Source organism: Corvus hawaiiensis, chromosome 20 (genome assembly GCF_020740725.1).
Source record: "Corvus hawaiiensis isolate bCorHaw1 chromosome 20, bCorHaw1.pri.cur, whole genome shotgun sequence".
In the NCBI taxonomy this organism is placed as follows: Eukaryota; Metazoa; Chordata; class Aves; order Passeriformes; family Corvidae; genus Corvus; species Corvus hawaiiensis.
The window spans coordinates 10,699,751-10,726,047 of NC_063232.1; the positions used below are offsets into that span (position 1 = coordinate 10,699,751).

The 26,297-nt window shown below is 52.2% G+C and overlaps 1 protein-coding gene across 2 annotated transcripts in view; it reads left to right on the forward strand.

Moving 5' to 3' along the window:
- The window catches only part of MTMR4 (myotubularin related protein 4), a 56,993-nt gene extending 34,590 nt beyond the window's left edge, over positions 1-22,403 (forward strand). For both annotated transcript variants that reach the window (XM_048324435.1, XM_048324433.1), the window contains 15 exons: positions 60-142; positions 315-481; positions 2,274-2,370; positions 7,886-7,999; positions 13,257-13,453; positions 13,697-13,825; positions 14,827-14,938; positions 15,362-15,557; positions 16,008-16,193; positions 17,006-17,176; positions 17,285-17,439; positions 17,788-18,994; positions 19,329-19,439; positions 19,689-19,777; positions 20,161-22,403. In XM_048324435.1, the coding sequence (XP_048180392.1) occupies positions 60-142; positions 315-481; positions 2,274-2,370; positions 7,886-7,999; positions 13,257-13,453; positions 13,697-13,825; positions 14,827-14,938; positions 15,362-15,557; positions 16,008-16,193; positions 17,006-17,176; positions 17,285-17,439; positions 17,788-18,994; positions 19,329-19,439; positions 19,689-19,777; positions 20,161-20,338 (3,192 nt within the window). In that variant the 3' untranslated portion in view covers positions 20,339-22,403. The remainder of the gene's footprint in view (positions 1-59; positions 143-314; positions 482-2,273; positions 2,371-7,885; positions 8,000-13,256; positions 13,454-13,696; positions 13,826-14,826; positions 14,939-15,361; positions 15,558-16,007; positions 16,194-17,005; positions 17,177-17,284; positions 17,440-17,787; positions 18,995-19,328; positions 19,440-19,688; positions 19,778-20,160) is intronic.
- Positions 22,404-26,297: the final 3,894 nt, after the last annotated feature.

The following is a 26,297-nucleotide window of genomic DNA, read 5'->3' on the forward strand; positions in this document are numbered from 1 at the left end:
GGGGCTGCTCTGGCCTGTGGTGTGCCTTGTCATGCCCTACATCTGTCCCTCCCTCGCAGGTGCCTTTGAGGATGATGGAAAGTGTGGAGTGTCGGGATATGTTCCAGCTTCACATTGTCTGCAAGGACTCCAAAGTGATCAGGTATCTGGTTTATTGCTGTGCTGCAGCTGCTGCAGGCTGTGACCAGCTCTGGTGGCTCCCTCTATGCTGTCCGTGGTCAGCGTTCTAAGGTCTGGGGCCGTGTTCCTTTTCCTGGCTCAGTCCTGGCTGGATGAGTGTCCCCACTGAGGGTGGCTTGCCTTTGGGTTTGCAGGTGCCATTTCTCCACCTTCAAGCAGTGCCAGGAGTGGCTGAAGAGGCTGACTCGAGCCATCGCCCGCCCCGCCAAGCCCGAGGACCTCTTTGCGTTCGCCTACCACGCCTGGTGCCTGGGGGTGTGTGTGGATGAGGAGGATCAACATGCACATCTCTGCCGTCCCGGTGAGCTCCTGGCCTGGCTCCTCCTGCTCCTCTGGCCAGCAGCACTGCAGTGCAATTGAGCTCTTGTTCATAAACCCTGTCTGATTTCAAATTCGCCTGGCTAGGTCATCCTGAGCCTGGCCTAGAGATCCAGCTGATGGCCAGATGGTGCTGGATAAGAAGCACGGTGAAAGGAATTAGTTATAAACACAACAAGAAACTTTCAGAGCCAGCAGCACAGAAGCAGCTTTTCCCTTTCTCCTCATGAGAAAACATCCCATACTTATGTTCCCTCATCAAGGTGATGGAGACCCCAGGCAGTCCTGTCCTGGAGTGGCAAACAGCATCAGTTTTGAGGCAGCCTAATTAATATGAGCCCATCTGCATCTCTTCTCCAACACCCAAAAATGCTGTGACACTCCCAGGATCAGGTCTGTGGAGAGCTCTGGCTCATCCTTACACAGGCACAAATCAAATCTTTGGGTCCATGAAGAGAAAACCAGAGCTGTGCTGGTGCCCTCGTGTGGACTGGGAGTTTCCCTTCCCTGGGAGCACAAAGTTTGCTTCCAGTTGTTTTGTCTTATCCATGATGAAGCTGTTTAAAAAAGGAATTAAAATGAGTGAGAAACCTGGCTTTGGACTGAAAAATGTGCTGAGCCTAGAGGAGAGCAGCAGTAGCCTGAATGGAATGTCCAAAGACAGGCTGGGTGGAGGGATGGGGTTCAACAGTACAGCTATCCCAGGAGAAGCTGATAGGGGAAAGGTAAGCTCTGTGTCCTTACCACGCCCCAAACCCCAGCAGTCAGAGATATTTGCTGTGTTTCCTTTAGGGAAAGTATTATTCTCTAGTATAAATAAACTCACCTGTGCAAGTTGCTGCAGGATAGGAGTGAGGCGAAGAGCTTTGCAGTATTTATTTATTAACAAGATTTGACACTGGAGCAACAAAGGCCTCCAGAATTTGTGAGGCAAGGCTTAAACCATGAGAGAGGAAACCCTGAGTCAGCATCTGAGAGCAGTCTGGAGGAAGGAACTGCCTGGGGTGGGTGCTCAGTGCTCCTTGCCATGGGGTTCCTGACATCCACTTTGGAAGCTGTCTCTGCCAGAAGGGCAGAAGTGGATTAAATTAACCCCCACACCCCCGTTGACATGGAGAGGCTGTTTCTGTGCCCTGAGATGAGTTCTGACTTGATAAAACAAGCAGAGGAACCCCTGTGAGGGACAATCTTTCTGGCTCCTGAAGCACAATCCCTGGTGCCACCCAGCTGCCCAGGAGTTTCTCCTTTGCCAAAAAGATGCTCCGAGAGCTGGAGCCCCTCTGCTCTGGAGCCAGGCTGAGAGAGCTGGGGGTGTTCTCCTGGAGAAGAGAAGGCTCCAGGGAGAGACCTTAGAGCCCCTTCCAGTGCCTAAAGGAGCTTATTAAAAAGAGGGAGAGATTTTTTGTATGGGTGGATAGTGACAGGACAAGGGGGAACAGTGCTAAAGTGACAGAGGGCAGGGTTTGATGGGATGTTTCTTTAATGAGGATGGAGAGGCCCTGGCACAGGGTGCCCAGAGCAGCTGGGGCTGCCCCTGGATCCCTGGCAGTGCCCAAGGCCAGGCTGGACATTGGGGCTGGGAGCAGCCTGGGACAGTGGAAGGTGTCCCTGCCCATGGCAGGGGGTGGAACGGGATGACCTCTAAGGCCCCTTCTGACCCAAAGGTTTCTGTGGTTTTGTGACTCTCTCCAGCCTGTGTCAGTTGCTGTGGAGCTCCACAAACATGTTCGGGTTTCCTCAGTGCTGTCAGTAACTCCCTGTGCTCTGCTCCTCAGGGGACCACGTGAGGTTCCGGTTTGAGATGGAGCTGGTGAGGATGGGCTTCGACCTGCAGAACGTCTGGCGCGTCTCTGACATCAACAACAACTACAAGTGAGTGTTCATGGCCGGGCTCTCCCCACTCCCCTCTTGCCTTGCCTTTCCCTTGGTGATCCCCATGCAGAGCAGTGGGTGAGTCAGACTCCAGCTAATCCTCCTTCCTGGCCTTGACAGCCCCCAGGCAGATCAGAAGATGAGCCAGATCCCTTTTCTTTCTGCCTTTCACATCGTGGAATTGGAGAGGGAATACAGCCCAAACATCAGAGCTAGCAGGAATTGTAAATGCTGACTCAGGTAGTTTATAATGTGGTGGCTCTAATTCCTCATGGAAGACATTTGGAAGTCTGGAGGTCCATCCATTGTGGGTTTGTCTTTCTGGTCAGTCCTTCTCCGTAGAATGCTCCGTTTGACATAACAAACACAGTTTTCATACACTCAGGCAGCTGTTCAGCTCTGTGATGAGCTTGGGGTGAGCCAGTGGAGAGCTGTGAGGATGCTCAGGAGCCTGGGAATGCGTGAGGCTCATTCAGTCAGAGCAGGAGAAGCTAAAGGGTGATCTGCCTCCAGCTGCTGGCAGGGCATTCACAAAGGGATGGAGTAAAACTCCTGGCAGTGACACGTGACAGAACAAGAGGTGACGGCCCCAAAGTGCAGCTTGGGAGGTTCACAATATGGAAGGGAAAAGAGCATTCCCTGGGAACGTGGTAGTGTGCTGGGCACATCCCCAGCAGGGCGGGGGGGTTCTCCATCTTTGTGATGTCACATTTCAGGTGAGCCAGTGTTGGAGGTGGTCCCTGTGAGCAGGGCATTGGAGTGGAGATCTCCACAAGGTTTTGCCACTATCACAGTGGAAGAGACCTTTTTGCACCAGTCAGTGTTTCCAGCCTGTCCTCTATTCCTGCAGGAGCACAGGACTCTCGGAGAAGGGCAGCTGCACTGTGTTGCAGTAGGTGGCATTAAGTCACTGGGGTTTGATGGACATACTCATTTGTGCATTCCCTATAATCCTGTTCTTGAAACTACTGGTATTTAGAAAAGAGCCTTTCCTCTCTGTCCCAGCCAGTCCAGGCATCCCCATCACCTATGGATTGGACAGTTCCAGGTCACTGGTTTCCTGTGGAGACTATGAGAAACCTCGGACACACTGGACTGGGGAAATCCCAGTTTGGGAGCTTGCTGCCTGTTCTCTCTTCCTGAAGAATCCAGGCCACAAGCACTAAATTTGGGGGGTGGTTTCCATTTTCCCTCTGCCCTACTGACCATGTTGTTGCTTTGGGACTGTTCACGTGACTTTTCTGGCATTTTCACAGTTTCTCCAAGGATACCAAGTAAAAGTTGTTCTGAACTGCTCAGTTTTGGAGTGCACAGCCTGAGGTCCCTGCCCTCAGCATGTCAGGCTTTCTTCCCTGCTGGGTCTTGGGGTGTGGTTCCCTCTGACTATTTCAGGAAGTTCAGCTTCCATTGACCATCTGTGCTTTGCTTCCTGGCCAGTAATCCACAGCCATTACCCACCTTCTCTGAAGACAGGTGTTTGATTTCCAAGCAAACCAGGGAAGAAAGGACTTAAAACAAACCTCAGCCAGCTGGGTGTGGGCCTGGCTTTGCTTCCCTCCACCTGCCGAGTTCCTCCCTGGGGTTCCTCGCAGATCCCAGCTTCCTGCAGACATCCCGGGATCTCAGGGGTGGTGTAATTGCCTTGTGCAACTCAAAGCAGTTCTCTCTTGCTGCTGGGGGAGTGTGGCTTTAAATCCTGCCTTGGCTTTTGATCATAACCACCTGCCTCTATTCACAGGGATCAGGTTACTTTTTAACTGTTTATAGTCCTTTTATCTTTTATTTCCCTGCATTTGCAAAACAGTGTTGTTAAAGACAGGATACTCCAAGGTAATGGCTTTGTTGCTTGTCTTTCAAGTCTGTTCCGAGATGTCCTTATCTGGGAACTATTATCTTCTTTCTGGCGACAGCCATCATAAAATGAGAGCAATACAAGCTTATAATAACCACTCCTTGAGTCTTGATAAAAGTATACAGTGATAATAAAATTATTACACGGTCTCTCTCTGGCTCTCACATCTTCAGGGATCTTATACCCAGGGAAATGGGATCACTCCAGCATTTCCCATCTGGTGCACACAGGCCATCCGAGGTGGGAGTTGTTTCATATCAGCCTTGGTGCTGGTGGGTTTGGTACACGTGTAGTTCCTTCAGATAAAGGAAAAAAACCCCCACTTTTCCTCCAGTGTTGATGCTCATTTTCAGGTTTCATCTTTTTATGGTTGTGGTTTTATTTAACTTTGAGTTTATGAGGAAAAAGTTGCTTGGAGTTCTGTTACTGCTTTAGCCAGATGGTGTTTCCTACTGGTTTCTGGGACTGCTCTTAATTCACATTTTGTCTTTTTTACGCTTCTCTATACATTTTAATACTATCCATACCATTGAGAAGTGATAATTAGTGTCCTTGCTCGGATTTGCCACAGGAACATGTGGACAATAAGTCTGTGAGGACTGTTAGTGGTACATGTGTTTGCCTTCTGTGCAGGAGGAGCTTGGACAAGGCTCCTGGGGACAGGATGGGATTGTTGGGGTGTCCTGTGCGGGGCCAGGAGGTGGACTCGATCCTCTTGGGTCCCTTCCAAATCAGGATATTCCCTGATTCCACAATCTCTCTCACTGTTAGCTTTGTGGGAAGAAGGTTGTCCATCGATCCTTGTTCACAGGTGCTCATTCCTGTGTCTGTGTTCCAGCCACCCTTTCCTGCCATCAGCCCTCACAGTTCAAGGCTGTTTCCCTTGGTGGTCTGGCTCAGCCTGGTCCCAGGGCTTTCCAGGCCACCCCACTGCAGGTGGTTCCCTTTAGAGCTCCCGTTGTGGTGAAAAATGATCGTTGAGGTTCTGAACTATTTCTTGTCTTCTCAAGAGCAGCTGTTTCCTAAGAGAAGCATCCTTCAGCTCTGTGGGGAGACACCTGCTAAAAAACACAGGCACACAAAAAATTTCAAAAATTTAACCCCCTTCTGAAAATTCGAGTCTGCCCTATCTGCTCGTTCACTGATGTTTCAGGTAGCTCTCACACATGAGGGTGACCTCCCTCCCAAAAGCCACGTTCACTCTTCCCAAGTGCACTGAACGTAGACTTTTTTTGTTGTTGCTGTTGTGGGAGCCTTATCCCCTCTGGAAACATTGTTGAATCTGCTGAGTGATAAATGCTGTAAGAAAGGGATTTTTCAGTTATTCTACTTTGGAGCAGCTTAGGCTCAAAGGAAGAGTCAGGGACTTCTGTATAGTTTTGCTGGTAGCACCAAGAAACACCTGGATGTGTCTGAAAATGTCACCTTTGGTTCAGACACCGGTGCGTTCTGTGTGGAAGCAACACAAGTCTCCCATGGGAGTTTCTGCCCTCACAGCCTTTCTGCATCTCTTCCAGTGGCTGTGGATGTCATTCCTGTCACACCAGGGCTTGGTAGTGTAGCCTCAACGCTGTCCTGTTTCTCTTTAGGCCTGGGATTTGATCCCTGCTCATTCTGGTGGATGCTGGTCACTCTGAGCATCACACTTTTACCTCCACCTTCCCCTGGAAGTTGCCCACACTTAGTTCACAAGCTTGGCCTATTTCAGCCTTCTTAGAAAGCTTGTGCTCTGAAATTTAGGGTGCCACAAATATTTTTCCTTGTATCAGTTTATAAGATACTGTTAGGCCAACAGAGTTCCTCATCCTGGGTTTTCATTTCCTCTACTGTATTCCTCTGGAATTCTAGCATAGAAAGACATGTCTCTTTGTCTTGACCTCATTGCCTGTGTCTATGCACCCTGCTTGAATTTGGCTTAGCTTCTTAAAGATGTCCCATTTCCTACCTGAATTTCATTGATTTCTATCTTACTGTTTTCCTAAGGCTACAGAGTTTTAGTGATTTAACTCTTGGAAGATACAATCCTGAGCCTCTCCTGGACTACCTCTCCCCAGTTTGTACTTTAAGACATCACCCATGTTTCAGCTGAGGTGCCAGGGAACTCTTTGCACTTCAGGGAAGCCTGTTCATGTATAGACTCAGCTATTCCAGAAGTTCCTCCAGACCTGAACAGATGCTAACCCTCTCCCACATTCCTGCATCCTCAGTCACACTTCACTGCTTCTCTAATTTCCTGACCACCTTTACTCATGGAATCTGAGGCATTTCAGAGGTGTCCAAGCCCAGACATCCTCCCACAGACAACCTGGTCTTCACCTTCTTAACTGACAGCTTTAATTTTGCTTCCTGAATTCCTCATCCTCACCCAGTTGTTTTTATCCCTTAGCCACCCTTGCTTGCTGCCTGGGGCTCTCCGTGGAGCTGTCTAGACACTGAAGTGCCCTTTTCCAACGTGGCTGGAAGTTCTTCACTAGCACCATAAACTAATACTGGATTGCGCCTGTTGCCATCAGCTGGAATAGCCTGGGCTCAGGAACACCAGACCACCCTCTGGAGCGTACTGTCTGCGTCCTTTCACCCCCCTCACTTTGCTCCCTATCTGCCCTGAAACATTCCTGCTAAATGATGTGGGATAGCCTTGGGCCAGAGCTGCTCTTTGATGTTCCCTGCCACGTACCCACCTGTGCCTGCCTGGGCTGTGGGGGCTCAGCTGGTCCAGCTCCCAGCACTGCTGTGCCTGAGCCTGCCCTCGGCGTGTGCTGGGAGCAGCAGGGGCAGGGGAAGAGCTGCAGGAGCCAGAAACCCACCCTGCACTCCTGGAATTTTGTGTGTGCTTCATGCCATCCCAAAATGGTTTGGGTCGAAGGGACCTTAAAGCCCATCCCATTCCAGCCCCTGCCATGGGCAGGGACACCTTCCACTGTCCCAGGCTGCTCCAAGCCCCATCCAGCCTGGCCTTGGGCACTGCCAGGGATGGGGCACCCCCAGCTGCTCTGGGCCAGGGCCTCCCCACCGTCACAGGGAAGGATTCCTTCCCCATATCCCGTCTAACGCTGCCCTCTGGCAGTGCTCTCTGCTCTCAGTGTTCTCTTCTCACTGCTGGTACATGTTCAGGTATCTATAAGAATTTGATTTCCAACACCCCACCAAGCAAGATATGATTTAGATCTCACTCCTGTCACTTTATTTGCATACCCCAAATCCCCACTGCTAAATTTCTGGGCAGATTTGTGTCTTCCTTACTGAACAATGTGTGGAGTTGAGCAGTGGTACCCGTGTTCTGCAGGGCAGACAGGGGCAGGCCATTCTTTACCAGAAGCTCTGTGTCCTGCTACAAGAAAACAAAAACTCCACGTAAATTATTGACTGTTCCCCTAAACCCTCATGAATTCTTAAATCCAGAGGCTGTTCCAAAGGCATCCTGGGAGGTACTAGGATACTTAGTATGAGCCCAGAGGTGAGGCCTGAGGTGAAAGGAGGTTGTCTTCTCTCAGCTCGTTCCTGACAGCAGTTTTTGGGTCACTTGTTGAGGCTGCACTGAGACAGATATGAGGAGGAAGAGCCAAAGTCCTACATGTTGAGTTTGGGGAAATGTGAGCTGCTCTGAGGCAGATTTTTGATTGCTCAGTCCTCATCTTGCCTTTCGTACTTTCTCTTCGCCAGGCTTTGTTCCAGTTATCCCCAGAAGCTGCTGGTCCCTGTCTGGATCACTGACAAGGAGCTGGAGAATGTGGCTTCGTTCAGGTCATGGAAGAGGATCCCTGTGGTGGTGTACAGGTAAATGTAAACCCAAATTCCCTCCCCCAAACCCATGACAGTCCTGCAGGGGCTGTGGGACAGGGATGGCAGGAGAGCTGTTCATCCTTTTGCCTCCTGCCTGCAAATGTGGTGCTCCCAGGGCTCTTTCTCCCAGCACTGTCTGCAGCAGGGTGTTTTCCAGAAGAGAGAAGCAGTGCTCCAGAACTGTCCTTTCCTGCTTCCAGTTAGATTGGAAGGTGTGGGTGACTTTCTTCCTATGGGAGATGTTGCAAAATAAGGTCAAATTAAAGTTCTCTCAGAGTTTCAAAATCTTTCCACACATTGGTCCTTGTCTGGCTGCTACTTCGAAAAGAAATCTGAGCCAAGAGGAGCCTGCTGGGTGCCCTGTGCTCAGCAGGGTGTGCAGGCCTGGACAGACCTGGGAATGCCCAAACCTGCAGCTTCTCATGTGGGGCAGTGGAGGGGCAGCTCTGATCTCTGCTCTCTGTGACCAGGGACAGGACCCGAGGGAACCGCTGGAGCTGTGTCAGGGAGGTTTAGGTTGGATTTTAGGAAAAGGTTCTTCCCCCAGAGGGTGCTGGGCACTGCCCAGGCTCCCCAGGGAATGGGCACGGCCCCGAGGCTGCCAGAGCTCCAGGAGTGTTTGGACAGCGCTGCCAGGGATGCCCAGGGTGGGGCTGTTGGGGTGTCTGTGCAGGGCCAGGGGCTGCACTGGGTGATCCCTGGGGGTCCCTTCCAATTTAGGATAATCTGTAATTCTATGAAATATTCCCTGACCAGCCTTCCAGAAATAATCTAGAGGGGGATGTAGGAGGCCAGGCAGCCAGTGGAGCAGGGCTCTGCAGGGTAGGGGCTGGTTCCTCATTAAATGTGTCTCCCGGGAGAGTGACGTGTTTGAAACCAGCAGGAGGCTGATGGAAAGGGGCACCCAGGCAGCTGTGCTGTTGTAAAATGTACATCATGGTTTGTAGCCTTAGACTCTGTGTTAGCAGTTACCAAATCCAAATATAAAAAACCTTAAAATTTCAGAGCTGTATTGGAAAATACAAAAGTCAGGAAGCAACACCAGTGAATTTACAGGTACCTTACTCTGCATCTTCACATTTCACAGCTTGCTGTTGGGTGTGGCAAAACACTGTTCCTGCTAGAACTCAGTTCTGCAGCAGAGTGGGAATGAGCACAGCTTATCGGATGGAGCCTTTCCCTCCTTGTAGCCAGCTCAGCTAAGAAGTTAATTGTATTTGTGATTCCTTTTGCTAAAAATGGCCTGGTGCTGGAGCCTGTCCCACTGTGCCTCCCCACCCGAGGACAAAGCCATGTCTTTCCTACTCCAGCAATTATTTTGTTCCTTGCTTTATATCTCTGTAATGGTACCCAGTAATTTATAAGCTGAGTGCAACCCTTTGCAGCCTGGGATCAGATTAGAAGACGCTGACAAGTGATGTTACAGGGTGAGGCAAGTGCTTGCCCGTGTGTCTCTGATTTTCATGCACTTTTTTTAGCCTTTGTCCTCAAGACTGAAGTCTTTGGGGCAAGAGGGTCCTTGAGGGTCGTGGCTGCTTGTGCAGTGCCTCGTGCTGTGTGGAACTGAAAAACCTCACACTCAGCTCCTCCTCCTCACTCAGAGTTCAGGAGAGAGTGGATGGGTGCCTGCATCCCAGGGACTCTGTTTGATAGACCTCAGAGCTTTTGGATAAGGCTCATCTCACTGGGTCACAGTCAGAGCTGTAAAACATGACACCAAAGGTACCACGTTATCAGATTTCTTTAAAAAAGTATAATTTAGCTATTAAGCAAAGCAGAAATTCAGGTCTCCATCTCAGTTCTCGGTGGAGATGCACGGGAGAGATGCAGGAGCCTCCAGCACAATCCAGGCACTTCTAAAACAAGGCAAAGGATGCAATCAATTATTTAGCTGAGTACAGAGGCAGATGGGCAGGGCCTGGCAGTTCTGGCTCTGTCTGCTCAGCCACCTTGAGGAGACCTTGGGGCTGTGGCAGCAGGAATGCTCCTCCATCACCTGCCAGGGGAGCAGCGGGGGACAGTGGGCACTGCTCCAGCCCCACGGCTGAGCGCTCGCTCTGGGGCTCTCACGTCGTGCCGCAGTGAGACGGGAGTTTATCCCAAACATTTGGGAAATGGAGGCACTTATACACTCACGCATCTCAGTTGAGAACCTTTGGGCTCTGCTCAGTAAACCCTCTCCAAGCTCTTTCTTGTGCTTTAAGCCAAGCTCCTTGACTTCCAAGTGCTCATCCATGTCCAGGAAATAACAGAGAGGAGACCTGGGAGATCACAGAGTCACGGAATGGTTTGGGTTGGAAGGGACCTTGAGAATCATCTACTTCCAACCCCCCTGCTACCTTCCACTAAACCAGATATTAATGAATCCATTGTGGAGGATTGTTGGGGGTTAAATGGCATGTGCTGACAATATCAGATGTGCTCTAGCCTTGTGCTCAGAAGGAATCTGTGAGGAAAAACTCAACTGATGAACTACAGAGGCACCTCATATTGCAGCTTTGGATCATGAAAGGGTCTTGAGTGATTGAAACTAAACTGAGGATCCCTAGAGAATAATTTGCTCCACGTAAATTAAAACACTCTGGCACTTTCTGCCATTCCAGTCTCAAGAATGCAACTTTTTCCTTTGAGGAAAACCTCCCCAAAACTTCCAGGTAAGAAAAGGCCTTAAATAGTTCCTGTGCTCGTGCTGGGGATGTGCAGGGAAGGCAAAGTGAGGCTCTGGTGCTCCCCTGCCCTGGGAAGCTCCTGGCAAGCTCAGCTGTGGTTTTGGTTCCTCTGCTGGCACCTGCTGTACTTTCTGCTTGCTGGTGGCTTCACACTCATTGGTGCTGCCACATTTCCTCGTTCGCTGGCAGGTCAGCGTGTCCCTTGAAGGTTCCCAGCAGTTGTTCAGTGCTCAGAGGTTTGTGTTACCAAGAGTTTTGTGAGTTCAGCATGACCCTGGTGACGCGGGCGGCTTTGCAGGAGCAGCTGCCGTGCCCCCCAAGCTGCCTGCTGGGAGCAGTCCCTGGCACAGCCCCTGCCTTTCCCAAAAACGTGCTCAGGCGCTGTCTGGGAAAGTGCTGCTTGGCACAGGCCAGGAGCTGTGGGTGGCTCACAAACAGGCTTGGATGATCACAGGTTGGTGCTTAAGTCCACACCTTGGCTCTGTTTCATTTACTACTATAAACAAAGCCTTTGCTGCTCTCTGTTATCCATCCTTGAGTGATCCTGAAGGCAGGAACGGATCTCCTGGGAGTGACTGCTTTGCAAGTCACCTTGCAAAACAGAGCAGCACTGAAAGTAAAGGGTCCCTACAGTGTTTTGACTTGGCCAAACATGAACATTATTTCTTTGGAAGGCTTCAGTTTAAAGTCTTCGTTGTTACTATCTGTGAGATGTCATTAAGGACACTACATAAACAGCCAGAAGGCAGGGTTAGATGGGATATTGGGAAAGAATTGTTCTTTGTGAGGGTGGGCAGGCCCTGGCACAGGGTGCCCAGAGCAGCTGTGGCTGCCCCTGGATCCCTGGCAGTGTCCAAGGCCAGGTTGGACATTGGGGCTGGGAGCAGCCTGGGACAGGGGAAAGTGTCCCTGCCCATGGCAGGGGCTGGAACGAGATGGGCTTTGAGGTCCCTTCTGACCCAAACCATTCCTCGACTCTGTGATCTGCAGAGAAATGCTGCAAGAGGGGTGGTGGGCTGGTTCAGCATGGTTGGTGTGTGAGTCTGGTTCAGGGCTGTCCAGTTCCTTTTCCCATCTCCAAGAAGGACCAGGCACTAGGAGCAGCACCTCAGGGAAATGTAACAAATGGGATGGGGATGCAGGTGCTCTTTCCTGGTGCATCTTTGGAGCATCTGCTATCTTAGGTTTCCTACACCCATCTGAGGGAATGGGTGACTGTGTCTCATGGTCACTTGGTGAACCTGCCACTGAGTGCTTTGGAACCAGTTAGTGGTTCCACATTGCACCGTGGCAGTGAGTCCACTCTTTGTTTTGCTTGTTGTTGAAGAAACACTTGTGCTTCTGAAACATATGGCATAACCATTCCAGTGCTTGCTTGTGTCTGTGCCACCCATCTCTGAAGCCTGGTTTGGCTACAACATGATCCTTTTTGAGATGGATTGTTGGGGAGTTTGTGTCATTTTAGGGTGGCTAAGATGTGAAGCCGTAATATTTTCTGTCTTACTCCTTTCCCAATAACTGTTAGCACGTCCTTAACCTTCATGCTTCTCTTGAGCACAGAGCTGAGGCTTTTGAGAGCTCCCCAGAGACTTCAGAGCCTTTGGGATGTGGCTGCTGATCTGCACCAAAACGGCTCCATATCACAGCTGGGGTTATGTTCTGATCGTCTGTAAATACTCTTCACTTATTAGTACTAAATTTCACACTCTCTGGGTCATTCTCTATCACCAGCAGCTTTGTCACCTCACAGTCCCTTCCCTCTCCAGGCCAATTGGGAATGACTGTGTGTTCGTGTGAGAAATGCACTGATTCCTGCTTCAGGCCTCCTGCCAGGTGTCAGTGAGCACAGCCAGGGTAGGCTTCACATTTAGGGGTTGTTAATAAACACCAGCTCAGGCCTCCACCCAGAAACTCCCTGGTCTGATGCCGAGTGAGCTCATCTTCCCAACTTACAGGTGATAAGTGAAATGGTTTAAAAATGGATCTGTAATTTAAGGGAGAAAAAAAAGAGAAGGAGAAAACAGAACAGCATTAAAATCAAGTGGAAGGTGTCCCTGCCCATGGCAGGGGGGTGGAACAAGATGATCTTCAACATCCCTTCCAACCCAAACCATGCCGTGATTCTATGAAATAACTATTACTTTCCCAAAATACGACCATAATGATTTAAAGTTCTTCTCTCTGGTTTATATGAATATAAATATTGACCTATCTATATACAATATAATCTATTTTATTTATTATATATCTATGGGTTACAGGATATAGTTATATATATAAATAGAAGTCAGAGGTTGGACTTGGGGATCTTGAAGCTCTTTTCCAACCTAAATGATTCTATATTATTGTAAATAAGAATATGAGGCTGGTTTAGCCTCTGGGTCAGTGCTGTAGCAGTGAAAAATGGTTATTTGAGATTGCCTGCTCTCTTTCCCTTTTTGATGAGAGAGTCAGTGCTGTAGACAAAGCAGTGCTCCAGCAGATAGAGCAGTGCAGCCGGGGGTAGCTCAGGTGCTGCGCAGGGAGCGGCTCCCGGGCCGGCCCGCGCTCCGCAGGGGCTCCACGAGGCTCTGTCCCCGCAGACACGTGCGCAACGGGGCGGTGATCGCGCGCTGCAGCCAGCCCGAGATCAGCTGGTGGGGCTGGCGGAACGCCGACGACGAGTACCTGGTGACATCCATTGCCAAAGCCTGTGCCTTGAACCCCGGAGCGAGGCCGTCGGGCGCCGCGCCGCACGCCGGGAGCAGCGACGGCAGCGAGCCCTGCGACGCCGACTTCGGTGAGATGGCTCCCGCCAGCCCTCCCATATGGGCGAGCTCCTCGGTGCTCCCAACGCCACAGAGTGGCTGCCAGGGCTGTCCCAGGGCAGGGTTCTACCCCAGTGTCCAGCTGGAGAACCTGGGCCCCATCGTGCCATGCCTGTGGTGGGTGGGTGGCTCTCTGGGCTCGCTCACGGTGGCACTGTGGTGGTGGCAGGGAGGGAGGTGCCAGGAGCTCGCTCAGTCCCTGTGTGTCCCTGCAGACTCGTCCCTGACGGCGTGTTCGGGCGTGGAGAATGCGGGAACCCCTCAGAAGCTGCTGATCCTCGATGCCAGGTCCTATACAGCAGCCGTGGCCAACAGGGCCAAGGGAGGCGGCTGCGAATGCGAAGGTACCAAGGGCCAAGAACATCCCAGAGCATCTTCCTCTTGGGCCTGGCAGTGGGTCCTAGGGCACAGCTGGGGGTCAGGTCAGCATTTGGTACTTGGTCTGTGGGAGCATGTCCCTACACTGGGATCTGGATGGGCTGGATCAGCAGGCCAAGGTCAGTTAGCTGAGGTTGAGTAAGGCAAAGTGCTGGGTCCTGCTTTTGGGTCACAACAGCCCCATTGGAATGTTCCAGGCTGGGGCAGAGTGGCTGGAAAGCTGCCGAGTGGAAAAGGACCTGGGGGTGCTGGTTGGCAGCAGCTGAACATGGGCCTGCGTGTGCCCAGGTGAGCAAGAGGTCAATGACACCTGAGCTGTACCAGCAATAGTGTGGTACAGGGCAGTGACCGTCCCCCTTATCTGGCCACTGCTGAGGCACCTCCACTCCTGGGGTCAGTTTTGTGCCCCTCAGGATGAGAAGAGAATGGAGCTGGGGAAGGGTCTGGAGCACCAGAAGTGGCTGAGGGAGCTGGGGGGGCTCAGCCTGGAGCAAAGGAGGCTCAGGGGGGACCTTGTGGCTCTGCACAACTCCCTGACAGGAGGGTGGAGCCAGGTGGGGGTTGGGGTTTGCTCACAGGAAGCAAGGCACAGGATGAGTGGAAATGGCCTCAAGCTGTGCCAGGGGAGGGTCAGGTTGGATACTGTGAAAATTTCTTCATGAAAGGGTGGTCAGGCCTGGCACAGCTGCCCAGGAGAGTGCAAGAGTCCCCATCCCTGGAGGGCTTTAACAGACGTGTGGATGTGGCCTTGGCAGTGCTGGGAAATGGTTGGACTCAGTAACCCTGGAGGTTTTTCCCAACCTTAGTGACTCCACCAACACCAGGAGTGGTGTGTGCAGGGCGGCTGCCCTGGGGGATGGAGGAGGTTGCTGCAGTAGCAGCAGAGTTGCATTCGATGGCCTTTGTGGGTCCCTTCCAGCTCAGAATGTTCTGTAGCTCTCTCTGAGTGTTCTGTCTCTCGTGTCAGAGTATTACCCCAACTGTGAAGTCGTGTTCATGGGCATGGCCAACATCCACTCCATCCGGAACAGCTTCCAGTATCTGCGTGCTGTCTGCAGTCAGGTGCCAGACCCCAGCAAGTAAGTGACCTTCTCTAGCTGAGTTTGGTGCCATATCTGTCAGTGACCTGGGGGGGTTTCCCTCTGTTTTCCTTTTTTTATCCCAGGTTTCTACCTGAGAAAACGGAGGGATAGGAAAGTGCTCACAGTGCTTGAATGCTGCTAGTTTTGATCCATTAATCCAGAAGGGATTGTGGCACTGTCTCAGTGTCACTTGGTTGTGTGTGTCCTGTGGGGGTTTCTAAAATGTGGCTGTATTTGAGAAAAACTAAATTCAGGGTTGGATTCTTTGCCCTTCTTTCCAGGCTGCCTGGCTCCTCTGGGGGGGCATGTTTTAGAAAAGACTGATTTTCACTGAGGACTCCAAGAAAACAGAAGTTAAAATGTACCTTTTTTGCTTCAGTGGAGAGCTAAGCAACCATTTTCTTGCTTTTTCTGTTCCAGCTGGCTTTCGGCCCTGGAGAGCACCAAGTGGCTGCAGCACCTGTCAGTCATGCTGAAGGCAGCAGTGCTGGTCTCCAGTGCGGTCGACAGAGAAGGACGTCCAGTGCTGGTTCACTGCTCCGACGGCTGGGACAGGACTCCACAGATTGTGGCACTGGCAAAGATTCTCCTGGATCCTTACTACAGGACCATGGAGGTAGGAGTGCGCTCTGCTGCGATTCACGTCTGTTCAAAGGCAGCTTTTGTCTCGGAATCCCCATGGAAAGGAGCAGGATTGCATTTGGGAATAAGCTTAGTGGTGTTTCTGAGCTGCTGTGGTGGGTGTTGAGTTTTCCTTGTTCTCTTCCTGCCTGGTTTGGGTGAACTGTTCCTCACTCCTCTGCCTAGCCTGGGGAAGTGCCGTGGGAAATACCAGCTTGTGCTCAAAGTTCAGCTGCTTCCCTACTCTGAATTCTCCGAGCTGGTTACTGCATAGACACAGCAACTGTTAGTTTGTGTCTGGAAACCTCCAACCCTGCTGAGCTTTGCTCCCACACCAGGCACCGCAGCAGCCTCCTTCCCAGCCCTTCCTGGTGGATGGGGCTTGCTTTGTCCTGCCACATGTCCTCAGCAAAGTCTCTGCAATTGTTTTTTCTTTTATTCCCAGGGCTTCCAGGTGCTTGTTGAATCAGACTGGCTGGATTTTGGTCACAAGTTTGGGGATCGCTGTGGACACCAGGAAAAGGTGGAAGATCAGAACGAGCAGTGCCCAGTTTTTCTCCAGTGGCTGGATGCTGTTCATCAGCTTCTGAAGCAATTTCCCTGTCTCTTTGAATTTAATGAAGCTTTTCTGGTAAGGAATACATGTGCAAACATGCCTTTATGCCAGATGTGAGCAGAGACAGAGGGAAGGGTGTGATGTTTTACAGTACTGGAGTTGAAAGAAGAGGTCTGCAGAACCTGGGAGATTGTGATGTGATCACAGAATCCCAGAATGGTTTGGGTTGGAAGGGAACTTAAAACCATCTTGTTCCATCCATCCCCTGCCATGGGCAGGGACACCTTCCACTACCCCAGATTGCTCTGTCCAACCTGGCCTTGGACACTTCCAGGGATGGGACAGCCACAGCTTCTCTGGGCAACCTGTGCCAGGGCCTCAGCACCCTCACAGGGAACAATTTCTCCCTAACATCTCATCTAAATCTGTTTTCTTTTAGTTTAAAACTGTTGTCCCATGAGGGGATGGTGAAGGGTTTATATACTGTGGTTTTTCTGCATCCCTTCTCCAGTCCCTGTCCAGCCCAGGGAATTCAGATGCCAGCAGCAGCACTGGTTCAATTTGCATCAAATCTCAGAGCTGTATGGGTCTGAAACATTTGAAAAAAAAAAGTAAAATAGGAAAAAAAACGTTAATCTCTGTCTTACCAAAAAATGCAGGAGAGGGTTCTAGAGGGTCATTTGGTTCTAGAGGGATGGGTTTGGTATCAGCTGAGTGTTGCTTTCCCTTCAATTTAAGTGATCCCTGTCCTGCCCAGTGTGGAAGCAGTGAGGTCACCCAGGGCAGGCAGTGCATGAGCCCTCCCAGAGGAGGGGGAGATGTGTCCCCCGTAGGCAGGAGCCCCCTTTTGCCCATGGCTCTGAGCATTGCTCCCCCTCCTGCCACAGGTGAAGCTGGTGCAGCACACATATTCCTGCCTCTACGGGACCTTCCTGGGGAACAGCCCCTGCGAGCGGGAGATGCACAACATCTACAAGCGCACGTGCTCTGTGTGGTCCCTGCTGCGAGCTGGCAACAAGAACTTCCACAACCTGCTCTATATGCCCGGATCCGAGCAGGTCAGTAGAGTTCCTGGCCCAGCTTTCCAGGCTTTGCCCCTGGCAGGCACTGGGGAGGGCCTGGAGGGGTTCCCTTGGCGTTGGGCTCTGACACGGGCGGTGTCGCAGGTGCTGCATCCCGTGTGCCACGTGCGCGCCCTGCACCTCTGGACAGCCGTGTACCTCCCGGCCTCCTCACCACATCCTCTGGGACAGGAGGACATGGACATCTACATGCCCCCTGGATCTCAGAGCCAGGACTTCAGTGGCAGGTGTTTGGACAGGTAGGAGCTTAGAGCTTCAGGCTCAGGGTGTTGCCTACCCACAGATCTTCCTGCCCTTCCTGTAGTTTCTTGTCGTTTCCCTGCTGTTCTCATCTTCCTTGTGGGAGCAAGAGCTCCGTAGTAGTGTCACAGCTACTTGGAGAAGGAGTGGAGGTCCCTGCTGCGCCTCAAAGGCAGGAGGCCAAACTGTGGTGTTGTGCATTTCAGCTCCTGCAGCTGCACTGCCCCTCTCCACCCACCCCCAGAGCTGTAATGGGGAGTATTTCCCTGCCCTCATCTCAGTTTTGACTGAAACCAGGGAAGTTTTGGGGGGTTTATTGTGAGATTTGCTTTGCTTTTGGGTTCTAGATTACCAAAGACAAGATCTATGGATGACCTGCTCTCAGCCTGTGACTCCAGCAGCCCTCTGACCCGCACATCCAGTGACCCCAACCTGAACAACCACTGTCAGGAGGTGCGGGTGGGCTTGGAAGCCCGGCATGCCAGCACTGAAGGGGCTGAAGGTGCTGCAGTGGCCACAGGAGAGGCATGGCCTACAGAGGAGAAGGAGGAGAACTCTCCCCTGCAAGGCAGCAGCCGTGCTGAGCACGAAGGGCTGAGCAGGCAGCTGGGCAGCCAGGCTGCTGTGCCAGCCAGCAGTGTCCCTGTGGAGGCAGAAAAGGGAAATGGAACACACACGGAGGAAGTGGATGGCACAGGTCCAGCTCCAAATCCTTCCGGACAGGACAATGGTGACAAGGTTTCCACCAGTTCTGGAAAGCATTTGGAAACCTGTCCCCAGGAACCTTTGAAGGCTGCTGGCACAGTGTCCAACGGAGGAGGCTGCCCCAAGAGAATCACCACCCACCAAGACATTCCCAGCCAGGAGTCCCTGGCACCAGGCACCCCTTCTCAGGACATCCCAGGCCCTGCCCTGGGTATCCCATGCCCAGATGCAGACAAGGGCAGAGGTGATGCTGGCCGTAGCGTGCCCTTCGAGGAGCCTGGCCGGCCGGGGAGGGTCCTGCTGGAGCAATGGCGCAAGCCCATTTCCCAGAGCCAGAGCAGCGAGTTCTCCTTCCTGGGGTCCAACTGGGACAGTTTTCAAGGCATGGTGACATCGCTCCCCAATGGGGAGCCCACACCCAGACACCTCCTCTCCTATGGCTGCTGCAGCAAGAGGCTGAGCAGCAAACCCCTGCGGGCCCCAGGCCTGTGCCTCAGTGGCCCGTGGTCCGGCAGGGAAGGTGGGAAGCCCCTGGCCTGTGCTGGCCATGCGGGCACACATTTCGGGAAGCCCAGCCGTTTGTGGCTGCCCTGCCACCTGAAACAAGCCTCTGGTCCCAAGCACATGCCACCAAAATGTCCTTCTCCTGTGCCTCCTCTCTACCTGGATGACGACGGACTCCCCTTCCCCACGGACGTGATCCAGCACCGGCTGCGGCAGATCGAGGCCAGCTACAAGCAGGAGGTGGAGCAGCTGCGCCGGCAGGTGCGGGAGCTGCAGCTGCGCCTGGACATTCGCCACTTCTGCGCCCCTCCGGCCGAGCCCCCCATGGACTACGAGGATGACTTTGTGAGTACAGGCCGCTCACACCCCACGCCAGGTCCCTGCACCCCCTCACACCTTCTCCAACCCACAGCTCTCCATCCCTTTGGGAGGGGGTGTGCAAGATTGTTCCTCTGTTTCCTCAGCTGTGTCCCCATCCTGGCCATGTCCTCATCCACCCAGAGGTATCTCTGCTGCTCAAGGGCCAAACTCCTGGACACTCATGGATGCTTTGCCCCCTGTCTGGGTGCTCGGGAACCACCCGGGTGCCCTTCACCAGCATGGAGTGTGCAGAGCAGGGAGTGCCCTGGAGCGTGTGCCCAGCAGCAGAGGGGATTGGTGACCTGGTCTTGCTTTGCAGACGTGTCTGAAGGAATCGGATGGCAGCGACACGGAGGATTTCTGTTCTGACCGCAGTGAGGACTGTTTGTCGGAAGCAAGCTGGGAGCCTGTGGATAAGAAGGAGACTGAGGTGCGTGTCCCATCGTGGAGCTGGGATGCAGTGGGAGGGAATGTTTTTTGCAGCTGACCTGCGTGGGCACAGCAGCAGAAGTGGTCTGGAAGTGAGGCAGTGAGCAGCCTCCCATGTCCTTGACACATCCTCTGCTGCTGCTGGCTCGGGTGGGGTAGGCTCACTGTGAGGCGTGGCCCAAAGCCACCCCAGCCTGCCCAGAGCTGTCACTGGGGGTTACAGATGGGAGCTGACTGGTGTCTGCCCTAGGTCACGCGGTGGGTCCCAGACCACATGGCCTCACACTGCTTCAGCTGCGACTGTGAGTTCTGGCTGGCCAAACGGAGGCACCATTGCAGGTAAAAATGTCAGCGCTCTGGGCCCTTCCTCTCCTCAGCCTGGTGTCACAAAATGCCCCTTTGCCAGGTCTGTTCCCTCCAGCTCCCAGGAGAAAGTTTTAGGTCTTTCCACTACATGCCAGGCCTCATCAGTTCCCTGCAGAGTTCCATTCGACATTGTTCTTGTTTCTATTTTTCCAAGGCCTTTGATCCCTCTCTTGGACAGCAATGAGTCCCTGTCAGCGCTAGCAGTTTGCTTGCACTGCAGACCACAGTATAAGAAACATGTCTACAATCCTCAGTCAGGCTGGTGCTTTGCCCTGACCTGGACCCTTTGTGCTTTCTGAAGTTCTGCTGTGGTGGTCCCAAGCTCTCTTCTCACTGTTTTTCTTGCTCCTTGACAGGAACTGTGGGAATGTGTTCTGTGCTAGCTGCTGCCATCTGAAGCTGCCCATCCCTGATCAACAGTTGTATGACCCTGTCCTCGTTTGTAACTCCTGTTATGACCATATCCAAGTGTCTCGTGCCAGGGAGCTCATGAGCCAACATATGAAGAAACCCATTGCCACAGCTTCCAGCTGAATGCCAGACAAGGGACCTGTCTAAGCCCAGCCTTTTCTCTCGTGGGTTTGAAGGGTGACTCTGCCTCCAGGGTAACTGTGAAGGCCTTTGGTGCAACACTTGAACACCAAGCTCGAATGCACTGTCTGCAGCAGCCTCACTGCCGGGCTGGAGCAGAGGAGCTCAGATCAGAGAGTTTGCTGTGTCCCCACCCCAGAGCCGGTGGGCCTGTGTGTTGTAGCCCGGACGACCTAGGGCTGAGAGGATCACAGCCTCTTCCTTTTGTGGGCTGGAAAGCAACGTTTTCACAACTCTTGCCTGTGCAAAGTCCCCCCAAAGCAATAGAAAGGCATGTTTAGAACCACCTCCCCCTCCAAAGGCAGGCTGCTGTATGAGAAGGAAGAGGGCAAGCTCCCGATGGTCCCGCAGGCGTTGGAAGGGCCTCAGCCTGGAGCAGATCTGTAGATTCTCTTTCCATGAGTGTGATTTGTGATCAGCTTGGTGAACAAGACTCAGCCATCACTAACTGATTTTCTCTCGGGCTCTGAAGAGAAATTCATTCCAGCTGAAAAGGGCCGAGCAGATTGTGCCCATTTTCAGGCTCCGCTGGGATCGGTGTCGCACTGGACCTTGTCCCTGCCCCCAGCACCATGGGGAGATGGGAGACTGGCTTTTCACTTCTGCTCTGCCCGTCTGCGTTGTCTGCGGTCGTGTCACAGCCTGGTGCTAACACAGGAATGGCACCCTGATCCTCTCCTGGCATGGAAACAGAACTCGTGTTCCTGTGTTGCTCCTCCTCCCCTTTTCTGCCCTCAGCTCTCCACTTCCTACTGCTCTTTATCCTGAAAACTTGATACCTTGAGGGTATAGGCCATAATGTGTTGTTTTACCTCCTGGAATGTGCTGTCTGGTGTATGTGAGGGTTTCAGTCCAAATGCTGCTATATATTTCTGTGCACTTAATGTAACCCGAAGAAGGGAGAATGAAGCATCGATACCAAAACGGGGGTGGGGGAGGACACTGGCTGATGTAGACACTACGGTCTGTGCTTTTCACTTTAGGACGTGCAGCCGCGCTGCAGTGATAACCCTGACGTGTGGCATCTGTTCAGTGGTGAAAACAATCTCTCTGACTTGCCCCAGTGCTACCTGAATTGCCTCTTGAATTTGACTTTTTTTGTCTCCTGTACAGCGGTCAAAGTTCAGAGTTGCCAACTTGTAATTGCCTCTCTGCTTCTCCTTTAAACTAGAGAGCAGGAATCCCAACTCATCCTATGGACAAGGAACTGGGTTTAGAGAGAAAGAAAGATTTATAAAGTGGGCTTCAGTGGGCTTGTAATCCCTAGATCCCTCCGGGAGCATCCATCCTGCCTCCTCTGTAAGGCGTGTGCGGATACTAGTGAGGAAGAAGAGTTTGAAAGTGGGGCATTTCTTTGCAGAAATGCAGGTTTTCTTTCCAATATATGCTGCACCTCAGAATATGAGGTGCTGAGACTCAGTATGTGGCAGGGAGGACCTGTGAGGACATTGGTCTGCTAACAAGGCAAAGGACTTGACACAGTTGGGATATCCCAGATCTTGTGGTAATGGTTTGTCATCTCCGTTGGAAGGAATTAAATAAGGACCCTTTCCTGCACTTTGACTGCCAGCCTCTGGTTTTGTAAATCCTGATGTGTGAGTGAAGCTCATCCTCTGAAGACCCTGTACTTAATTAGACTCTGCTTCTTTTCCATACTGGGAACAACCAACACGGCTCTGGGAAGAGAAGGCACCTTGCTTCAGATTCTCCCCTGCCTTGTACCTTGCAGTCATTGCCGGACATGGAAGAGTGACCATTGGCCTGGCAGAAGAGACTGGATTTGCTCCTGTTTTGCGCGTGTTTGGAATGACTGCAAGTGATGAGGAAGCCAGAAACCAGGTACTGCTGGCCCTTCCATTCAGGCCATTAGTCCAAACTGCTTTTAGCTCTTGTGAGTTTCAGCGTCACAATGTGCTGGCCAAAAACTCTCCAATCAGTTTGATGGCATTGTGACAAACAAAATGTGCTGTACAACTCAATACAGTTGAAATAAAATCTCTATATTAGTGCTGCTGGGTTTGGCCCCTTCTTTCTAAGTGTTGGGAGTTCTTCTGCTTGCCCAGGGGGTTTCAGGCTGCTGACTCACTACCTTTTCCCTTGATTAAGTTGTGTTAGGGATTTAAAATATCCCTTCTCACAATCAGAATCACAGGTAGGGCACAGAACATCTCTGCCCTCTTCCAAACAAACCTGCAGGATGTCCTTCCCAGGATAACCAGGGCCTTCAGCCTCTCCTGTAATGACTTAAGGAGAAGTTGTTTTCTTTCTAAGGAAGAATTGTTAGGCAGGATTCCCTGCTACGAGGAAAGGCTGAGAGAGTTGGGATTGTTCACCTGGAGAAGAGAAGGCTCCACGGAGACCTTAAAGCCCCTCCCAGTGTCTAAGGGAGCTCCAGGAGAGCTGGAGAGGGACTTGGGACAAGGGCTGGAGGGACAGGACACAGGGAATGGCTTCCCAGTGCCAGAGGGCAGGGATGGATGGGATCTTGGGAAGGAATTGTTCCCTGGCAGGGTGGGCAGGCCCTGGCACAGGGTGCCCAGAGCAGCTGGGGCTGCCCCTGGATCCCTGGCAGTGCCCAAGGCCAGGCTGGACATTGGGGCTGGGAGCAGCCTGGGACAGTGGGAGGTGTCCCTGCCATGGCAGGGGTGGCACTGGGTGGGCTTCAAGGTCCTTCCAACCAAACCCATTCCATGATTCTGTGATCCCCTCGCTCCTCGCTGATGTTTTCCTAGCACCTGCTCCAGGTAGGTGTGTGGGTGGTTCCTCTGTGCAGGATGGTGGGTGGGACTGTTGAGCTTTGTCAGCTGGATGGTGCTGCAGGTCAGTTACAGTTTGTGATGGAGCCAGAGAGAATCTCCTGGAAAGCCTGTCCTCAATTCAGACATCCAGGGATCTTGAAATTGAGCAGATCCCTGGTAACTACTCCCACAGTTCGGCTCAGGTGTTCCTGTCAGACAGGTGATATCTAAAGGCCTTGTATTAGAAATGTGGGGAACAGGACAGTGTCACACTGGAACATGAACCATTGTTCCTCACAGTCACACAAGGTCCACTTAGGAGGCTGTATTTGCAGGAGACTGTAAAACTGAGACAAAGAAGGTATTTAAATGAGATTCTTTTTATTAACCAGATAAATCAGTGAAATTATAGCCCTGCCAACACTTGAATACAGAGTTGTGATGCAAAATGGAATTGGTACTACCTGACTGACATGAGAGTTATGAAGAGTGGAGAGGGGTACCCTCTCTGTGGAATGTGCAGTCACTGCCCCAGTGAGGCGAGGGCTCAGCTTTGAGGAATTCCCTCAGGCCTGACCCTCAGCTGCTGACCCTCAGAGAGAATCCCTGACTGCTGACCCGAGGATGAGACTCCACTGACCCTTGGCAGGGCTCCAGCCCAGTCCAGTCTGATCCGTGGTCAAACAGTCACATTAACTGTGGCTGGCCGGGGTCTGACCTGCTGCCCACCACAGCCACCACAGGTGTGACAGACTGGTCACACTGGGACTGCCTGTGGCAGGACCCTGGCTGGAGGGGCTGGTCCCAGCTGTGGTGGGTGCTCTGCCACAGCAACACTGCTCAATGTTAGTCATGAACAACATTTTTAGAAGAAAAGACCATTTATTATTAACTTCCATCGTTAGCAGTTCCAATGTCAGAGAGGCAGAGGAAGGCTGACTGCTGGGACACAGGTGTGACCTGCTGGCTTCTTATCTGTGTGAAAACACCACAGCAGAATTCCCCCATGCACAGTTGAAAGATAAATAATTATTTATAAATAATATTTATTAAATTACAAGCTGCTGGGACACTTGTGGCCAGTGTCACGTCAGCCTGGCCACCCCAGTGAGGGGCACTGAACGCTCCTGGTTATTAAGCATGGAGGGAAATGTTATCACTAAAGGAACATAAAGCCAACGTTGCCAACATGTTCAGCCTGAGGTAATCGATATCTGCCGAAATGGGTCTGAACCCAGCACAAACAGGGACATCAAAGCCTTCCCCATCCATGCACCAACTGCCGGGAATTCTTGGTGAATTAACAACCGGGGCTTCGTGTGATGTGCTACGCTATCTCAGCAGCCACTGAACAAAATAAACACACATTTCGGTGTAGGGAGAAGCCAGGTCAGGCTGGCGATGGTTGGGTTATTCAGGTGTGTTAATGGATAACGCTAAAACGGCTGGGGATGTGGAGGAAAAAGAGGAAGAGGAAGGTGATGTGTGGCCTTGTGAACCCTGCAAGTGCTGCACAGGAGGCAGTTCAAAGTGAGAGACACAGGCAGGAAGGATTTCTGAGCTTTCTGAGGTGTGTGAGTGTCTGCCCAGTCCATTTTCAGTTATAGTTCACACATTTCTCTCCTAAGCTCTTGGGCTTCTGTGAAGGTGAACTTGGGGTGCTGCCATTTGTTTATGGGACCTTGGCTATCTCTGTGTCTCCTAAGCTAAAACAATTGTCCATAGATGAAAGATGCTGCACACAGCCTCCAGTATGTTTAAAATTATCATAATTTGAAACAAAAAAAAGTTGCCCACAGCAGTGTACCGCTTCAGTCTCACCGAGCTTAGGCTGCTAATGCAGCTTTAGAATCACAGAATCATTAAGGCTGGAAAAACCCTCTGAGATCACCGAGTTCAACCGTTCCCCAGCACTGCCAAGGCCACCACCACTGCCCCACGTCCCCAGGTGCCACATCCACAGGGCTGTTAAACCCCTCCAGGGACGGGGACTCAGCCCTGCCCTGGGCACCTGTGCCAGGACTGGGCAGCCCTTTCAGTGAAGAAATTCCTGCTGCTGCTGCCCACCCTGAGCCTCCCCTGGCCCAGCCTGAGGCCGTTCCCTCTCCTCCTGGCCCTGTTCCCTGGCAGCAGAGCCCGACCCCCCCGGCTGCCCCCTCCTGTCAGGGACCTGTGCAGAGCCACAAGGTCCCCCCTGAGCCTCCTTTGCTCCAGCCTGAGCCCCTTTCCCAGCTCCCTCAGCCACTCCTCACCGGACTTGAGCTCCCATTTCCTGCCTTTTTACCCCAGACCCTCCCTCAGGGTGTCACCCCCGGGCCTCAGCTGGACACATCCTACGGGAGCGATGGCGTGAGGGGGATGGCGGGACTGGGGGGGATTGGGAGCCACTGGGAGGCTGAGGGGACTGGGGGCCTGAGGGGGATGGCGGGGCTGTGAGGGCTGGGGGAGCTGAGGGAGGAGGGTGACCTGCCCTGGTGGCTGCTCAGGTCACCCGGTGTAGGGAAAGGGTTCTCCATGAAGGTGGATTCGGTGTCAGTAAACGTGGGGAGGTGGTTCCCGGGTCAGTCTGCTCCGACACCCTCGCCCTGCCTCCTGCAGCACCATCCACCTTTAGGACAGATCAGGGTATCCCAATCCTTATTTTTGGTTATTGTTTCAGAGCAGGAATTGCCATCTGATTCCTGTGGTGTTTTCTGTGGTGTATGTGGCACTTCACCTGTAATACCAAGAAAACAAAATTAAGCATTTGAGAAGGCAAAAAAACTTAATACCAAGCTAGGAAGAATTTAAGTTAAAGATTTGATATTAACCTTGTGTCTTGGTTTGAAGGACGTGTCTGCTAAGGAAGGCAGAAGCCTCCCTTGGAATGGCAGATGCAACCCCCATTTCCTCCGAGTTATTATAATTTTGAAATCAAGGTGCTTTTAGGCAAAGATGTGGGCAATAGGAATAACAGTTCTTTACTATTATATATCTATATGTGTATAACCAGTCAAACAAAACAGCAATAACTCTGGCAGTGACAGCAAACACAAACCCAGTGCCAGCCTTCTCGGCTGTCAGGCCCTTTCCCCTCGGGTGCAGTTCCGCTCGCAGCCGGCAGGGGCGCTGGCGGCTCCCGGTGAGCAGGGCAGGTGCGATGGTTCCCCCGCGGCTGCAGGGGG